Source organism: Talpa occidentalis, unplaced genomic scaffold, assembly GCF_014898055.3.
Source record: "Talpa occidentalis isolate TD23 unplaced genomic scaffold, MPIMG_talOcc4v2.1 talOcc4.11, whole genome shotgun sequence".
Taxonomy (NCBI): domain Eukaryota; kingdom Metazoa; phylum Chordata; class Mammalia; order Eulipotyphla; family Talpidae; genus Talpa; species Talpa occidentalis.
Genome location: NW_023601104.1, coordinates 28,390,279 through 28,409,799, shown reverse-complemented (window position 1 = coordinate 28,409,799; position 19,521 = coordinate 28,390,279). Strand labels below are relative to the sequence as shown.

The window sequence follows — 19,521 nt, the reverse complement described above, 5'->3', positions numbered from 1 at the left end:
TAGGGAAAGAGCAAGGGATACAGGGTTGAAACTCTGCAGCTGAATTTCTTCAAGTCGTGTCACTAGATGAGAAATGATAGGGAAGTTAGTTCCTGTAGTACACTGCCTACCAAGGTTCACTGAGGGTTTCTACACACACTATGTTGTGGGTTTCTGCATCAGGTCAGCTACCAGAAGCATGGGGAGGCTTGAAAAATACAAATGGAGATTTTTAGGCTCTGCTGTATAGATTTCAAGTAAGGAGGGCTGGGCTGCGGCCCTGGAACGTGCCTTCTGAAATGCTCCCAGTAGCCAGTCCAAAGACAAACACATGGGAATCACCTCATTATTTCATTTTGGAGTTTGTTATCCACAACAACTCTATGAAGTAGAAAAGGGAGGTAAAGAATTGTTTCCATTTTATGAATGAGGAAACCAGTGATATTTCCTCCACTGCCATTGTATTTTCTGGCTGTATAAAACTGCACTGGCTTGTGAAGATACTGAATGAATAATAAAGAGAGTAATATGTGGGCCATGTGACAGGATTATCTATACATTAATCTGAACCCTAAGAAGAGAGGAGGATAGTCTGCATCAACTCTGACAGCTCCTTAGAGATGTCATCTGTGTTTTGAAATGTCCATTGTCAGATTGTGAATACATTAATATGTTTTTCCAGGATAATAAGCAGTCTTTAATTGCAAGTCTGAGTGAAGCAAAGGAGGAAATTGGGTCCAGGGGTGAAAGTGAGCTTCTAGGGGCCCAGACCCACCTTGCTCATGGCTTCTGCAATGGCATCGACCATGCCCCCCACCAGCCCCACTTCACTGGCAGCTTCATTCAGGGTCACCATGATGTCGTCCACGGCCTCCTTCATGAGCTGGGCGGCCTCTGTGATGGCGTCGTGGGTGTGCTGGGCCTGGGAAGGGAAGGGGGGCAGAACACTGTGAAAGGAAAATATGTGCTCAATTTGAAGAATCACTTCACTTCTTTTGAGAATAACCTTGAAAAGCAAAATATAAAACTGTATCTCCATAATGGAGCACAGCCAGGAATGTTACGATTTTTCCTTTCTCTTATTATTCTTGTATATTTATTTGCAAAATAGATAAAAATCAGAAAGGCAAAGAGAGAAAAAGATATCTTTTTACAGTCAAAAGAAAAATAAAACTGCAATATCAAACAGCATCTATGACATGAGTGATTTTATATTACTACATTCAGTGGGGATCAAAAGAGAATGCCACTCCCTCCTCAAAAAAAAAGTTGATGGATTTAAATAAGGAAAACTAATAGAAAGGGAACAAATGAGTTCACTACAAATGGACTTCTCTTCACAGCTACCGATACATAATAATTTCCTTTCTATAAACAAGATTGGAACATGGAGACAGTAGGCACATAGAGTTCCTAATAGGTTTTGGAACTATGTTACAAATCACAAGGCTATAAGGCTGGAGAGAGAAATGGGGAAAGTTCTCCAGAGACAGATATTCTACAGGCAGAGCAGAATAACTCATGAGTCCCCCAAGGCAGCGCTTCAGAGATGCTTTAACCAATACAGGCATTTCACATGTGTCAGGCACACAGCAGGCTCAGGGGTGAATGAATGAAGGAAAACATGAAACAACAGCAGCAGCCAGATTCCCTTAAAGACATTTCAGATGTTATCAAGATGCAGGGGGAAGAGCCAAGGTCATGGGGTCAGAAAAACCTAGGTTCTGGTTCTCGCTCCCCTGGCTACTAGCTTAAGTGGTCCTGGGCTTAGCTTTCTCCTCAGTGAAATGAAAATAATTATAAAAATGCCACACAGTGGAGTTCTGATAAGATCATATGAGTGCAGGCATCTTACATTTATACTGAGCAGTATAGTAGAGGCCCTGTGACCTTACTGGGGAAATCTGATCTAATGCTCAGTAGTTAGAATCAGAATCATACCGCACCCAGGCACTGTTCACCCATGCAGGGCCCAGGGGTACCCAGAGCCACCTCAGTCAGGAGGTGACCCCTTCAAAAGGCCAAGTAGTTGCCTCTTCACACTGGTAGATGAGAAGGTAAAGGAGCCAATGAGAGATAGTAAATGCTAACTCTTTGCAGTGATGTATAGAGGAGAATTCCAGGAAGAGGTGAGGTGAGCCATAGGAACCAGCCCTACTTCTGGAATTGGAAAGCCATAGAAATCCAGAAGAGCTCTTGAAATACTGTATTTGATGAGATGAAAAAGAAGTAAATCATGGGTGGTTATCCTGAGGCAACTTAATCAGGTTACAAACATTAATTATTGACTACTAAAATTGCTTTAGAAGGTAACAGTGAAAAGTAACATAGAGGAACAAAAATTCCTTAAATCTTTACCAGACCAGTGTCCACCTACCTATCCCTGAGGCCCTCAATGGGGCAAGAAGGTGGCTTTCCTCTCATTTCCCTTTCTTCCTGGAGTCCTGGAGACACCTGGCCCCAGACTCCTCACAACCACATCTCATCCTCTGCCTGCAGTGACTGGTCCCATTTGCTTGTTCTCTTCTTCCTCCATTCAACTCCTGGCCCTGTTTCAAGGTCCTAAATATCACCTCCTTCAAGAAGCAGTGCTTGAGTTAATTTTGTTTTCAGCCTCTCATCAACTTCTTTTTGGATTCTGACAACTCTGAGCATCAACTCTAGAGTCAGAGAGTCACCAAGACTCATAAAAGACAAGAATGTGGGGAATGATGTTGTCTGACTTCTGGGGCTAAATGGAAGAGGACACAGTTTCTGCTTGATTCTCTCTTAGGCACATGCCTTTGAAGACCATAGTCTGTGCTTTGTGGGCAGACTGCAGTGAGAGTACAGAGATGTAGGGAGGGGTGCCTAAGAAGTCTCCCCCATTCTAATCACCCAATGTCTGAGTAATTTTAGTCCAGTCACCAAACCTGGGAGTGATGGGCCTGTGAAGACTGGGTGAAGTAACAGATGTGAAGTGCCTGGCAGAGTTCTTGGCACAGCTCTTGCCCTACTGTGTCTCTCCCCACCCCAGTCTCATCTCTCCAACCAGATCAAGGGCTCCTTACAGTTCATTCTGCTTCTCTCTAGAGGCACCATGTTCACAGGAATTGAAGGGCTTGATAAAAATCACAGGTGGGAGAAAAGATAATGGGTGAGATTTATATTTATTTTCAGAGATATTTTTACCAGGTAACCTTCACAGATTATGGGTGCAAACTTCTTCTCTAGAGGAGTCATTTAGATATAAATGAAACCATCTGTTTTCATACTATGTAATAAATGGGTGGCAGAGCTGATGGTCCAAACCACGCTTGGGGGGGATAGGAACAGGTCTGGCCTTCCCTCCCCAACCGTGCTCACTCAGGCTGTGATGACATGCTTCGACTCTTCTGTCTAGACCAGGAACACCTGCCGTCCCTGCAGATGCTGGCAAGACACCACCAGCTTGGGGATACTTCATCCAATGCAAGAGCCAGTCCGTGTACCCAATGTGGTTTTTATACCAGTTTTCAAGTCTATGTTCTATATCTTAAGTCCGGTATTTTAGCATTTTACAGATGATGCTTCATCCTACACAACAAGGGGAGCCATGAATAACAATAAACATCAACCCACATAATAGCAGCAATAGCAAAGACAGCTGCTGACCTTATGAGTGCCTCATCCCCTCCCCGTGCCAGGCATCATGCTGGCCACTTTTGTGTCTCTCTCCTTTAATCTTCACAGTCCACTGGAGTGTGCGAATTGGATGCTGTTCCTGCCAGGGACCCCTGTGACACATGCAATCTGAAAATGGGAGTTTAAGCACTAGAGTTCATGAACCTGTTGGAGGACAACAGCCCCCGACCAGCTGGCCATCTGCTGGACCTACGCCTCTGGTTAAAAAAGGAAATAAGCATACGGCCAGATCAGGTCAAATTTATTAGTACTACTGAAAAAATAAACCTTAATGCAGGGAATATGCCATCTACAAGGGAAGTCTTCAGCCTATCCCCCTGAATAGTGTGCAAACAAGGAAAAGCCATGCAGGTTGTCACATGGTAAAGGCAAGGGACCTCAGCACCTGCCACCACTCCCAGAATTTGTCTGGGCCACTCTCACTCAGTGCCCTCAATTCATTTCAGCATCATTCTGTCTCAGCTCTCTCAACCACCGAGGGCTTAATACCTGCCAATGAACTTGGTTCCTGTTCACAGTTCCCATCTTTGCATCTTGGGGCTTGCCAGGCCTAGCTTGTATGTGTCTTCCAATTCCTAGAAGCTCACCACCAGCTAGGCCCTGGCCCTGGTGCCTCCCCGCAGTGTTGTATAATGAAACATTTGGCTGGTCTTTGTCTCATGTACCTGGGAGAGATCCTCAAAGCCCTTGGCATTTCCAGAGTGATCACAGGAATGTTTGTTGTTCATGCTTAGTTCAAGCATAAATAAACTAATATGTTTAGTTTATGCTTACAAGGTGATTCAGAGGGTCCTTGTATAGTTTCAGGATAAGGACCTTGTATAGTTTCAGGATATAGTTTCACCATGTGATGAGAGGGTGATGGCTGGAAACTGTACCTTTGGGCATGTGCTGAACTCACCCACTTAAGCCTACACAATGACCCCCCCCCAAAAAAAAAATCAACAAAAACAAACAAGGAACAGCAAAGCTGCAGTCATTTCTCTGACTTTGCACATCATCGGGATGGGAGGGTGACACATCCTAAGGACATGGAAAGTTCAGGTTTGGGACCTTCCCAGGTCTTACCGTCTGTATCTCTTCATTTGACTGGTTTTATCCTTTATAATAAAGCTTTAATTGTGAGTAGAGAAATTTCCTGAGCTCTGTGAATTGTTCTAGCAAGTTATCTAACTAACCTGAGGTGTAGTGGCAATCCTTGAGTTCGTAGCCAGTTATTCAGTGTGCTGGGGAAACCTGGGGTTTATGGCTAGTGTTTGAATTGAGGGCTGTCTAGTAGGGGCCTGTCTCTTACCTGGGAATTCTTACCTAATACCAGGTAATTAGAGTCAGAATCACACTGTACCCAAGCACTGGTACAGTGCTATGCCCATGCTATGCCCTCACCCATGCTATGCCCTCAGTTGTCCTGAACACTTTTAGAAACAGGTAAATTTTCTAACAGTAGATGGTAGATAAGAAAGTAAGGACAACAGTGAGAGATGGTATATAAGAACTCAAATGATTAAATGAAGGAGGAGAATACCAACAGGAGGCTATGTGAGCCACAGGAACCAGCCCTGTCTGAAGAATTGGAAAGCTATGGGAATCTAAAAGAGTTCTTCAATATGACATCTGATGAGATGTGAAATATGCAAATTGTGGATGGTTATCCTGAGGCAACTGTGCTGGAATGCTTAGCTCTTTTGGGGATAATACGGAGTAATAGGGTAATTTAGGTTGATTGCTGATTTCATGACACAGATAAAGTAAAACAAAATGTACAGATTGCTTTATTTTGACGATGGAAGTCTGAAAGGTGACCTCTCCTGTATGGAATCCTCTAGAGAGAACATCTCATACAAATACATTTTAATTTATTCAAAAAGGTAAGAATGAAGGGGTGTATTTCTCTAAATTCACTGAGAAAGACATGACTACTGGGAGCACAAAAATGCCAATAATTCTACCCACTCAAATCAAGACAAAGTACACCTTTTGGGTTAGAAGTAAAAGCTGTTTGCCAAGTATCTGCTCTCTCATAAAGTTATCAGAAGCAAACTTTGCAGATGGCAATAGTAAATCACAAAACTGCTCTGAATTCGTTGGAAAGTATAAAGGACATTTTCTCTACACCTGGGCACCAAAGTCTATAAAACACATCCTTGCCCTTGGCTGTCCCAGAGATGAATCACCTTCCTGTCCGCTTGAGCTGAGAAATTCTCTAGAAGATCTGCTCTCCTTCCCTCCTCATGATTAAGTTTTACAGATCCCAAATGGGGTTAGCTCATAGTCTGCCTCTGCTGAGAAGTCTCCTCTAATTCAGGCCTCACTGGAGCTGCTTCCTCTAACTCCAATGCAAACCACAGTTTAGTCTAAATCACATGCGCAGGCTAGCTCAGCACACTAGATTCAGTCACCCAAAGGCACAGCAGGCTCTCAATTAAGGCCCAGTTAAAGGACTGATGGGCAGTGTGGTATGGGGAGCCAACAAGCCCAACAAAGAGGTCGTTATTTCAGATTCTGGGGGGCTCCTCATGGCACAACACAAGAGAATCAGATTCCATTCTTTTTTGGAAACATAGTTGAAGTCTACTTCCAAGTGAGCCTTATTTCTTTAGTACAATGCTTCAACTACAAAGCCCAATGGAGAAGAAAGAGACATCACAGGAGTTTGGAAACAGAGAGGGCTCCAGGGGGACAGATCTCAACTTTAGGAGAGGGAAAAAACAAGGAATAATTAGAACTGCCAAACAGTGGAGAGAGCTATATATTTGCCAGCCAGCTGCAGGCAGAAGCTGGAGGGGCCCTTCAAGGATGCTGTAAGGAGGGAACTCAGTGGGGCAGGGGTGAATATAGAGGGGTTTGGTGGGGTGAGATCACACAGCAAAGCTTTTGTAACCATATGATTCATGAACACCAGATTCTGGGGCTGTCACTTAATTTCTTTTAAACAGCTGCTGTATCTGATGCAGTATCTCACTGAATCTCTGCAACTACTCTAGAGAGGTATTAATCCTTAAACCCATTGTTTAGATCAAAAGACAAAGAAATGAAACAATTTGCTAGGAAGAGGCTGAATTGGGATTTGAATCCAATATTGTCGGCCCCTAAAGTTTGTGTTATTTTTCAGCAAATAAAAGCCACTGACAACCACTTAACCACATTTTCTCCGTAAAGAGGGACATTCATCATCTAGCTCGTGCTAGATGATCCATCCATACACCACCAAATACACAGCAAACAGTTCCCAGCAAGTATTCGCCCAGGATATTAAGTTTGTGTGTTAAGCTTCTTAGGAAAAGGCCTAAAAGCCAACTTTGTAGTGTCCAAGGAAGTTTTTTGAGACAATTGGTCAGGGCACAGGTTGAACATTATCGGCGAGGAGATAGAAGTGGACACCTATTTTGCTTTAGCTCATCACGTGCCTTAGTTCACCATCCACTGAAATCTATTCCTGCTTTCAGCCACCACTTCGAAGTAGAAGGTGTCATTATAAATCTGATATGACCATAAAAGTTACATATGTTCCCAATCAGAAGGTGCCTTGGTATATAAAATTCTATGGAGACCTCTGAACATGCAATCCAAGCAGATGGACTAACATTTTAAAAATTCAGAAAACTATTTTGAATTATTCTGCTTGAAATGAAACTCTCTCAGGTAGGAGTGGAGAAAAGTGCCAGTAAATAGCCCTAGAGTAAAGACAACTCAGAACTGGATCAGGAAGTCATGTCCTGGTTCCCTTCAGTTTGAGGAGGGTGCCAAGGGTGCTGGCCCAACCTTGGGGCACCTATCACTAATCAACAATAGCCATGGCTATTTTTGTTCTTGTTCTACTCCACCATTTCATCAATAAGACTTATTTTTCCAAAAGACTCAGAGCAACTTGAGAGCACTGGCTGAATTAGTATTTTCAGCATCCCCATCATTAGGATCTTACAATTTCCAGACACATGATTCAAAATTGACCATAGAAAATGCATGTCCATGATGTGTTTCTAAAGTATGGACTGGTCAGTGCTACTGCCCACTACTTACAACAAAGGTCAGATTCTTGATTGGAAGAAGAAACTGTCACAGCATAGCTGAGTCTACCCTCCTGCGCGCTGTCCACACACACTGCACATCCCATACACAGCAGGCTGAACGCTGTGTGTTCTGCTGGTGTCACAATCTTTTCATAACCCAATGTGTGACTTTGCATGTGCTGCCCCTCTTCCCAGCATGCCTCACGCCACTCTTTGCACCAGGTCATTTCCTTTTTGAAACCAATCAGCCAATCTCTTCCCTGCAGTGTTCCCTGACCCTCTCCAGTCCTTGATCTGGTCAGAGTCAGTCTGGGTGTCCATGGGCAGAGGTTCAGCCCTGACTCCACACCCACCACTCCTGTAATCCTGGACACCTCATCTAAGGCCTCAGCTTCCACGTCTCTAAAAGAGGAACCTTCCTACCATTTTATGAAGGATCAAATTTTATTAAGATCAAGTAAGATGAGGATAGAAGATATGGCAGGTGACATAGAATCAGCAATTAATGTTAGCTCAGAAATTACTATTTTGTGAATTTGACCATTAATAAAGTCTTTTCCACTGTACCACGATATTGATTTAAAGCCTTACAGATGCAGCAAAAATACATCAAAGAATACTTGAAACATAAATCACTCTAGCTTGGAGTTAAGTATGCTACACGAATCCTTATGGTGTCTGCTCCCTGCAGTTGGCCTGTTTTAGGTGGGGATACATAAGAGCACACTGATTGTGCAGGGCAGCGGGTGGAAGGTACAAACAGCAGGAGGAGCGCCAATCTTCTCTCCAGGTACCAGAATCCTGAGGAAACTTAGAGCGCATGATGGCTTTACAAGTAAAATAATCACTCTGACATAAAGATTACCTCTGAGAGAAAATGACATGCTGTCATCATCTTTGGCCATTTAAAGTAGCTGGGTGACACCTTAGGCCAAATAAATGTTTCACTTGCAAATTGGTAAGAAAGATTTTCTTATTAAATTGTTGTCCCCAATAGTAACACACATGACACGGTGACCTTGTACAATGTTTTGCTTTAAATTTGAGTACCAGGAATGGAAACAACATTCTCTGGAAAACAACAGAGCTTTGCTTTGTGCAAACTTGGTGTCAGCACGAGGCAGGTATTGCAGGTTTTCTTCCAGTAAACCAAACATGTTATTCTGCCCCAAAGACATTTGCTACACATTCTGTCATGGAAAAAATAACTTATAACTAAGCTTAATTATATCTATTTCTTGATTTCCTCTTAAAGATCCCTAGGAAGCCCAGTAGATCATTTCCCACAGGAAACCAAATGCCACTCACCAAAAAGTGAAGGGAATGCAACAAGGCAGAATAAGTGATAGCTTCCCAGTGGTCCTACACCAGTCCCTGCCAGCCCCCACTGTACCTTGGGGTTCCCTCCACCTTCTTTGGCTGCGTACAACATCTGCAGGGCAGACTCTGCGAGTGTCTTGGTCTGGTCCAGCACTGTCATCTGCTGCTGATGATCCAGGATCTTAGAGGCGACACCAACTGCAGCTAAGATCAAGGGCTCAAAGTAGCTTGCCAGCTGTGTCACCTTTTAAGATGAAAAAGTCAAAGATACACCACGTAAATACATGTGTCTTCATCAGGGGCCCTGCCAATGGGGAGGAGGCTGGACAAGGATGGGTGGAGAGGCAGAGCTGCAGAGCTCTAGTCCCCTCACTCCACTCCCACAGTAATGGTTCCCTTCTTAGCTTCAATTTTGTTTTCTGCAGTTTTAGCTACCCATGAGCAATGGCCATCTGCAAATATCAATCACAATAAGGTACCTTGAGATAGAGACCTCATTCAAAGAACTTTATAATCATATAGTGTTATAATTTTCCATTTTATTATTAGTGATTGTTGATAATCTCTTACTATGCCTACTTTATAAAGATAACTTTATCATAGGTATGTTAAATATAGGAAAAAACAGTATAGAGTTCGGTACTATCCTTGGTTTCATGCACCCACTGGGCGTCTTGGAACATATCCCCTGCAGATAAGGGAGATACTGCATACAATATAATATCACGAATTACAGTCACCATGTTATACCAAATAGTACATACAAGCTCACCAAAGTTGACCAGCTGGGCACCACAGGGCCACATACATGTCAAACAAATGTTACAAACATTTACTGGGTGCATCCCACATGAAAGACTTTCTGGTAACTGGTTACCATATACGTTTCCTTATGTAATCTCTGCAAAAACTGCATGAAGAGGCTAGGACAGGTGAAGTAATGTGGCCAACCTCATGCAGCTGAGATGTGGAGCCAAGACAGGAAGCAGGAATTCCACTGTAAAGCCCAGGTCTTGAACACTGCTACTTTTAATTTTTATTTCAGTTCTGCTACAGTTATAATACTGTGTTTTAGAATATTGTTATTTTTTGCTTTGCATACTATTTGAAATAAAATCAGATATCCAGTAGATAAAAGGGATGAGGGATGATGGTGGGGAAAAATAAATAGACTGTGTGTAAAGATTCAACTTTGCATATAAGAAAACAAAAAAATGGAAAGACACTTATGCAAATGTTCCAATGTTCCACAGTGTTGTTTGGTAAAGTAAGAATTTGAAAATAAGCATGATGTCAAATGGGGCAGAATGAATAAATTATAGTTCATTAAAAATGAGTTATATATGAGTTATATCTATAGCTGCTATATGTGTGTGTGTGTAGTTACATGGATAGACATCTAATATTATAAGGGAAAAAGGCTGAACATAAAATTGTGTTTATATGTTTAAAATTCTTTTTGAAAGATGACTGGTACAAGTTAAAATGGAAAAATGTAGATGCACTATACTCACAACTATATAAAAAATCAGGAGCAAAAAAATAAAAAATGTAGTTAGGAAAGATGCAGAATGAAAGACGTAAAGAAAATATGCAAAATGCCAAATGCTAGAAGTAGTGGTTGTGTTAGAGTGATAGAATACAGATTACAGTAAATTTTCTCTTACTTTTTGTATTTCCTATATGTTTCTCATTAAAAAAACAGTAAAGTTAGAGAATAATGCAGCATTACTATTACCTGGCATCCAGAATATGAGATTTTAACGTTTTGCTATTCTTGCTTCAGATAACATAATCTATTCCCACTCAGAAAACCATAGAGATTACACTTTTCATTCCACTTCTCCTTTTATCTGGCAATTACTAATTGCTAAATTAGTTCCATCAAGTGTATTTAAGTTCAGACCTTTAGTCAATCAATTCCCTTAATGCCTCTTCCCATCAGGTGGAGAGAGGCTGGATGGTAGGACTGAGGTAAGAAGGCCACTTCACCTGTTCAATGGCTGTCATTGAGTCAGATACAAAGCAGGGGGAGGGAGGTGGCCTTTGGGGGGTGTGGTTAGGGACAAGATGGGGTTCCAAAAGCAATTAAAGTTCATTAGAGCTAATAGTGAGATAAGACTACTAGCAACAAATACTCTTTTACTTTTTTTAATCCTTGAATACAGTTATCTTTGAAATGGTTTTCAAAGCATTTGCACAGGGCTGCTACTGGATCAGATGACACTTTGTAGGAACCCTAAAAGGGCTCCCCACCTTCTGGGTGGAAATGATGGATGCTAGGGCAGACAACTTGGCTGGATTTCAGACCCCACTCTGCACACCACAAACACCTTTGTCAAGGCCCAGGCTGCACAACCCCAGAGCGGGGGCAGAGGGTGGACAACCCTACACATTGTGCACTGGAGAGCCTCCTCTTCCGCCCGGAAGGATACTGGGGTGACCACCAAAGGGAACACAGTACTGGTGGGTCATCAGGGGTAAGGATTCAGGATGGGTCCTCTACGTACTGACGGAGCAAAATGATTGAGGCATTCAAATCTCACGTTTTCTAGATAATTTCATCCTTTTAAAATTACATTTCATTAATGCAACTATAAAATGTCAAGGGTTGCTATGTGCTGGGAATAATTAAAACACAGATAAGCTGGTGCCTGACTTAGTCGAGGTGTGGGTGATGGGGAAAGCAAATTCTGGTTTCAGAGCCTCTGGGCTTCAATCCCCCCACCAGTTCCTAGTTGAGAAATCATGGGCACCTTGCTTCCTATAACTAGACTTCACTTTCTTTCTCCGTATAACAGGATTTTTTAACAGCTCTAAACTCATTAAGATTGTTAGGAGGATTGAATGAGGTACATAAAAGCACTCCCACAATGCCTGCTATGTAGCTCTCAATACATGGTCAGTGTCATTAGTCTTGACATACTGTAGGCAAAGGTTTTTGAAAGGATGTGACTTTTTCCTGACTTTTGTCTGCTCCCCACCTCCCTCTGTTTCCAGTGTAGTCATGGAGCACGGGGATCATGAGCTCCTCAACATTCATAGTCCAGCTCCTCTGGATAGAGGCCTCTAGGTTGCCTCTGTTCAGAACTCCCTTTTACATGGAGAGAACAGTTTAGACAAAGGACCAAGAGAAAATCTACAACTCAAGTGAGACAAATTATTTTTCCTTCAATGCCACCCTGACTTTGGAATTAATGTTCCATATATTTACAACCTTTCTGCAGACAAGGATATTTCCCACAAAGAAGTCTAGAAATTTTCTTACAAAATTTTAAGTCGTATCAAAAGTGATCACTGGAGTGATGTCAGGCTTTTCTGCCAAACTCAGTTTCTCTGACTGATGTATACAGGCAGAAGTCCCTACCTACAGGTCTACAGAGCTCTAGCCTCCAGGCCTATCCCCCACCTTCTCAAACCTCTTCTCACAGGTGGGCAAGTCCTTTTATTATCACGAAGGAACTCAACTCAGAAATGAAATTTGCCACACTTGAAAAGGTAGAAACGAACTGGCCATTTTAAATTTAAAAACCTCTCCTTAGAACCAGTAGGAAATTTAGTAGCCCCTTAAGCTATTTTATAATTAGAAAAAAGCAAGAATATTGATTTTCTGAAATCAATATCTGCAGAGATTTTGGCCATGGATTTCTTGACATGCACGCTGATACTGATGGCTGCAATGATAAATGCTAGGAAACCCCAAAGGTTGTTAAAAATCCAATTTCTGTCCTCTCTTCTGAGGCACAGGCTGCTTCACATAAGCTAACTCTCCTTCAAGGATTTGCAAAATGAACTCCAAACAGGCAAAGTCACCATTCATCGCTTAAATAACGGGGATAGGAACTCACAGCCGAAGGGTTACTTTGCCTGTTTGACTCTCCAGAGTGAAGCTGGCATGTTTGCTTTGCTTCCTCACATGTGAATATAGACTATACGAAAAACCATGGAAGAACAGTGTACTCCCCAAACATACCACCAGGATGAGGCGAGCTACCAGGGAGATCAGGCTAGGAAAGTCACTTCAGTCTCTGGCTTAGTGAACATTTAGAGCAACAGATACATACCTTGCAGTAGACTGCAACCAGAAAAATTGTGTTGCTATTTTTGTTTTAACTGCAGGTGAAAACAGATCCTGAGGTGGTGATTTTTGGAGAATAGGCCAGAGATGCTGCATAAGCCAGCATTAAATCCAGGCACAATACCTGGCTCTGCAGGCAGGTATCAACAGCACCCCCTCCCTTCCACAATCTCAGTGGTTTCCCCTGGGCCCACATTACCTTATGTCCCAACTGAGCTGCTTCTCCCCGAGCCGCTGTGGCAATGGGGTCGATAAGGTGTCCGATTTCCTGGACCACCGATGTCAGCTGCTCCTGCAGGGCCTGATAAGGAGAGGGAGCTGTCAAGTTTACCCCATGATAACTGTCCATGTAGTTGCATTGATTTAAAAAGGGCTTTGGGAAAGACAGTGGAAGCCACAAGAAATGGGCATCAAAATGCCTGGGCATTGCTAAGTGGCCATTCTACCCTGTTCTTCCCAGGGACCCTCACTCCCTAGACTTAGCCCCCATCCCTACCTTCTCTAGTTCTTCCTGTGAATGACAAGAAACAGACCTGAAGAATGCTTTTTTTCCCCATTGGCTTCTCAATCCTGCCAACCACAGTGACAGCCAATGCTACTAACATTTTTATTTTGGGTTATTAGCATAATTACTAGAAATGTGGAACATCCATAGTTTTTCAAGAATGGAAGACAACTTTGTCCAGATTGAGAGAGCTAATGGTGGGGAGTGAGGGAACATCCAGGCCACCATGTCCTCAGAATTAAGAACCCCTTGCTTTGTTGTTGTTGAGTCTCATCAGCTCTTTGCAGATTTTTGTGATCAGTCCTTTATCATTAGTGTTGGGTGCAAAAATGTTCTCCCAGTTGGTGGGGTTTCTTTTTGTTTTTGTTATTGTCTCTTTTGCTGTGCAGAAGCTCTTTAATTTGATGTAGTCCCAGCTGTTTATCTTTGCCTTCTCAACAACAACAAAGAAAATAATCCAGTCAAAAAATGGGCAGAAGAGCTAAAAAGAAACTTCTCTGAAGAGGAAATGCAAATGGCCAACAGGCATATGAAAAAATGTTCAACATCACTTGTCATCAGGGAAATGCAAATCAAAACTACCTGAGATACCATCTTACACCAGTGAGAATGGCACATATTAAAAAAACTAGCAACAACAAATGTTGGCGAGGGTGTGGAGAAAAAGGAACTCTTCTGCACTGTTGGTGGGAGTGCAAACTGGTCCAACCACTGTGGAGAGCTGTGTGGAGATTTCTGGACCTACTAAACATAGAGCTTCCATATGATCCAGCAATTCCACTCCTAGGTATTTACCCAAAGGACACAGAAACATCAATTCCAAAGAACACCTGCACCCCTATGTTTATAGCAGCACTGTTTACAATAGCTAAGCTTTGGAAACAACCCAAATGCCCAAAAATAGATGACTGGATCAAGAAGATGTGGTACATATATACCATGGAATATTACTCAGCATTCAAAAAAGATAAACACATGCAATTTGCAGCAACATGGATGGCGCTGGAAGGGATCATGCTCAGCGAAATAAGCCAAAAAGAAAAAGAAAAATACCGGATGGTCTCACTCATAGCAGGAATCTAGAAAACTTAAATAAGGGACCAGGAAAATGAATAACTATAAGAAAGTGAAAATCAAAATCAACAAAAAACTATGAACCAGAGACACTTTTAGGGGGGCGGGGCGGGAGGGGAGGGATTGGGGTCAGAATGGGGGGGCTGCAATTGTATGGGGAATATAAAAATAAAATTTATTATTTAAAAAAAAAAAAAGAACCCCTTGCAAGAAGAGAGAAGAGATATGACATAAAAGTGAGATCAACAATATGAATGCAGGACTAATTCCCAGAGAGCAGAAAATGACAGACGTGATGCTCATTGAGCTCAGCTCCAATCCTTGGCTTACTGAATTTGTTGATGAGGATGCAAATATTGAAAACAGCACCTTCAAGGCATTTATTTCCAGGTTTGAAAGATTAATCTCTCCATCTCCAATAAGTGAATTCATGCTATAAAGAAGTGTAGTTCACTGAGGGAGATGGGGAATTCAGTGGTGGAGATCACTAGGTAATAGCAGGAAAGATCAGGTCCTTTGTAGGAATCTTCAAAATCCTTTGTAGGATTTTGTTCAGATGCTGGACCTACCACACACATCAGCAAGGAATGGGGTGGTTCCTGACAAAGTGACAACGTTCTCCTCATCAGAAATGAGACAAAGGGTCTTTGCTACTTTTCCATTGAACAATGCACACAGCTTGGGGGGTTTTGAGCAGAGGTTAGTCAATGAAAGGGGCAGTCTAACATGCAAACTTAGAAACAAAATCCTGGACCAAAAAAAAAAAGAGAGAGAGAAAAGGAGAGATGGAGGCAGGTGGAGAGATGCCCATAAACTTCCAAGGATCTTATTTACCCAATCACTTCTCTTCCCACTTCCCATTCTTGACTATGTGACCCTAGTCAAGAATGCAAGAATATTTCAGCAACGTTTTCTTATTGTGGATGGTTTGTTAAATTTGCCTTAAACGTTTAGGGAGCACACACAATACAAAGGGAGTGCTTTACTTCCTAGGGAGGAAGTCAAGACAGTGAATATATTTTGAGAGGATGGTAAAAGAATGGGGCATTAGGTGTTCCAAAGTACTGGTCATCTTCATTTTTTGGTCAGATTGCACTGAGTTGGTGATAATTCATCATGCTATAACATGCCTCTTGGTAGTCACATTATACTTTAATAACCAGTTAACAACAATTTGAACATTTTGCATAGAATGAGAGTGTGAAGTGTGAAGCTGGCGTGACAGAGGCAGCTTTATTAATAAAAATGAGCAGTATCAACTCTGGGTCCACTGGTTAGAGAGAGGGGCCAAAGTTCATTGTTGATGAATTTAGTGGTTATAAGGGAAACATCAGTAAGTAGACCATCCATATTTATTAAGCACCTTCTGAGTGTCAACAGAGAGAAAGAATTAGGGGTCTTCCAACAGGCAACAACAACAACAAAAAAACATAGAGGAACAAAATAGGAAAATTCTATTCTCAACTTTGGGAAAAACAGCACCAGAAAGCAAACTGGCTCAGAAATTATTAACAGAATGAAAAGATCCCAAATACTAGATAATGAATAGCTGAGGGGAGAATCCTTTATCTCTGAATGGAACAAATTTAGTAGTTTAATGTTAGATTTGCTCATTAGTAAAAAAGTGCATTGATGAAGCATACAGAGAAATGTTCATAATGGACACACACAAGTTTGCTCTACTGGTGTGTTAAACTGAATATAATAAGCCTACCTTACTGACACACTTTTGACATTGATAATTTTTCCTTGAATTTCAGCCACATTTCAACTTTCTGTTCTAGTAGTGCATGTGATTCCTTCACCAAAACACCTCTCTACTCAGCATTTGCCTCATCCCCACCAAAAACTTTCCAGGAAGTTTGGAAGAGGAACGTGGTCCAATGATGAAACTCTAACATCAAAAACATGTTAGAACCATTTCCCTAGAATTTCCAGTGGGTTCCAAGTGTACCTCCACAGAGATATCATCCCTTGTGGCCAAGCTCTGGCTGACAGCAGCCAGTGAGGCCTGTTCAATGTCCCGTATACACCGATTGATGCCATCGATGGAGTAGTCACACTCCCTCTGTCCAGGGGCCTTGTCCCTAAAAAGACAAAGGCAAGACAAACACAGGCTCCATGTGAGTCCCACAACCTGCTCCAGCACTGGTAGATCAGAAGCCCTTGTCTAGTTTTTAACCTGACTCAACTACCTTGTTTAAGGAGTGACTCCCTGACCCTCACACTTGGCATTGCCTCTCCACATAGTTTGTACATTTCTTAATTTAACACTTATACTAATGCTACTTATTTTTGATGGGAAGAATATAGTGCCGCCCTCCATCTCAGGCTGATGCTAGTCAACTGCAAATGAAACAATTTGGATTTGGATGCTGCAATCACTGGCTTCAGTATTGAACCCTTATTTGAAAAAAGGTCCATGCTATTTCCAGTGCAAACATACGATGGTCTCTATGTTGCATACTATTCACAAAGGGCTGGGCTGTGGCGGGAATTAAAATATTGAGTGGATTTTCCTCGTAAGAAATGAAGAAAGCTACTTATGGTTCCAAGTTTCAAAAGCAATAGGAAAACAAAATATACTAAGGAATGGGATGCATCCTGTCATGGGGGGTATGAACTTCAGTCAACTTCAAAATGCTATATATTACTCAGGGTTATTTTTTCACCTTGCTAACACCAGGAGGTCAGAGACACCACAGTTACTGTGAAATCTATAATATTTTTTTTTGCTTATCAAAATAAATTAACACCAAATTCTGTTAAATAAACAGTGGTGTTCTCTGTCTAAGCTCTTAGGTACAAACAGCATGGTACAAAGGCAACGAGGGCTAGAACTAGAGCCATCAGACCTGGGGATGACCTTGGAAATCTACACACTGAATTTTCTCATCAGCAAAATGATAACAATGGCAGTATCTACCTTACGAGGTTGTTGTGATGCTCAAATAAGATTATACAGGTAAAATGCTTGGGATAGTATCTGGCATAAAATAAATGCTTAAGTTAGTTATTGTGACCAGTGCTAGCACATGTCCCAAAGAGATAATGAAAAAGATGATGTTAATGATCAACCAAATTGGTATTAACTAAGTCTTGATGGGTTTACCCTCCTTCCCTTTTCAGTGTAGGCACTTACGGTCTTTGGAGGAGAAACTAACCTGATAGATGTGATGAGACTCTTGATGGAGTCAGACACAGTATGGGAATGTCCAGCAAGCACAGACCAGGTGGGCGGGTCTTTGGGGTTGATAGCCAGTGAGCGTGCAGTGCGGATGAGGTATGATGAGCTCTCCAGCATGGTCTTGGCTGAGACCAGAATTGGTTCCTGTGCCTGTGAGCCCTGGGATAGAAGAGTAGAGAGGTTAAGGGCGGAGCACACAAACTAAGTGAATGAGTTGGTTGGAACCAACTTTTAACAAGACAGTTCCTCTCTCCTTTGGAGGGAAACACAGAGGGCAAGGAACCATCAAGGTTGACTCATATAGGGCCTAAATGATGGGGACTTGGCTCATTTGCTCCTTAAATAACATTTTTGAATGTGACACACACCAAAGATCAGCCTCAAACCTATGCACAGAGATTGTTCTCAGCATGCAAAACTTTTAAAAGATGTGTAGACATTGAGTATCATTAATCTGTGCAAACATTGTCATCAATATCAATAGTAGTACCTAATATATTGACAGAGAGCTTAGAAGTTTTAAGCTATTCATGCTCATTTAGTGCCACACAAATCCAGGAAAGAACCCCGTTTTACGTTTACTGCAAAGACCCCCTACCTCAGAGCTTATCTGGGCAGGAACACTGACAAACTCAGGGTTGGAGGCAAATGCTGTCAGGTTCTCCACAGCTTCGATCAAGGGTGCAGTGGCAATGCGGCACTTATTGCGGTTGTCTTCAGAGAAATCCCCATCCAGGGCCTGATAGAAGAAAGTTCAGAGACCTCATTTCACTGAAAAGCACAAAACAGTCCTGGGCCACAGTAATAGGAGTTGTCCCAGCAGAAGAAGGTGGTTTAACGGTACTTCTGAACATATTTGTGATTTCAAAAACAATAAGAACTGGATTAGGAGATCTCTGCCATCAAGCAGAGGGACCCAGTTAGTCACTGTAAGAAATAAAGCTGATTTGGAAACAGCCCAAATGCCCAAAAATAGATGACTGGATCAAGAAGATGTGGTACATATACACCATGGAATATTACTCAGCATTCAAAAAAGATAAACACATGCAATTTGCAGCAACATGGATGGCGCTGGAAGGGATCATGCTCAGCAAAATAAGCCAAAAAGAAAAAGAAAAATACCGGATGGTCTCACTCATAGCAGGAATCTAGAAAACTTAAATAAGGGACCAGGAAAATGAATAACTATAAGAAAGTAAAAATCAAAATCAACAAAAACTATGAACCAGAGACACTTTTAGGGGGGCGGGGCGGGAGGGGAGGGATTGGGGTCAGAATGGGGGGTTTGCAATTGTATGGGGGAATATAAAAATAAAATTTATTATTTAAAAAAAAAAAGAAATAAAGCTGAGCATGTGGCTCACAGGACAGCTGATCTCACAGTCTGTCTATTTTCCATTCACACAAGGGAGAAATGTGAATTCAAGTAGTGCCCTGCTCTTCATGCCCTATGAGCCAGGTGGCCAAACCTTGCAGCTGAGCCACTTTCTTGCTTACTTTGAGACTATAACCCTTGGGGTCTTCACCTCTATTGTGACTCTATTAAGACTGTCTATTCCCCCAGACTGTAAAAACACTTCACATTGTGTAGCACTTCCAACTTTTTCTAAGTTTTACCTGAAAGTCATTAAATAACTGACATATAAGTAGGGCTGGCATATCCATTACTCTGAAATGAAGAAAGTGAAATCCAGTGGGAAGG

At 42.0% G+C, this 19,521-nt stretch overlaps 1 protein-coding gene across 14 annotated transcripts in view; it reads right to left on the bottom strand.

Moving 5' to 3' along the window:
* The window catches only part of TLN2 (talin 2), a 451,133-nt gene that overhangs the window by 64,776 nt on the left and 366,836 nt on the right, over positions 1-19,521 (bottom strand). For all 14 annotated transcript variants that reach the window (XM_054687829.1, XM_054687842.1, XM_054687839.1 and 11 more), the window contains 6 exons: positions 18,415-18,555; positions 17,794-17,975; positions 16,584-16,716; positions 13,250-13,351; positions 9,046-9,216; positions 755-901 (listed from right to left, as the gene is read on the bottom strand). In XM_054687829.1, coding sequence (XP_054543804.1) covers positions 755-901; positions 9,046-9,216; positions 13,250-13,351; positions 16,584-16,716; positions 17,794-17,975; positions 18,415-18,555 — 876 coding nt within the window. The remainder of the gene's footprint in view (positions 1-754; positions 902-9,045; positions 9,217-13,249; positions 13,352-16,583; positions 16,717-17,793; positions 17,976-18,414; positions 18,556-19,521) is intronic.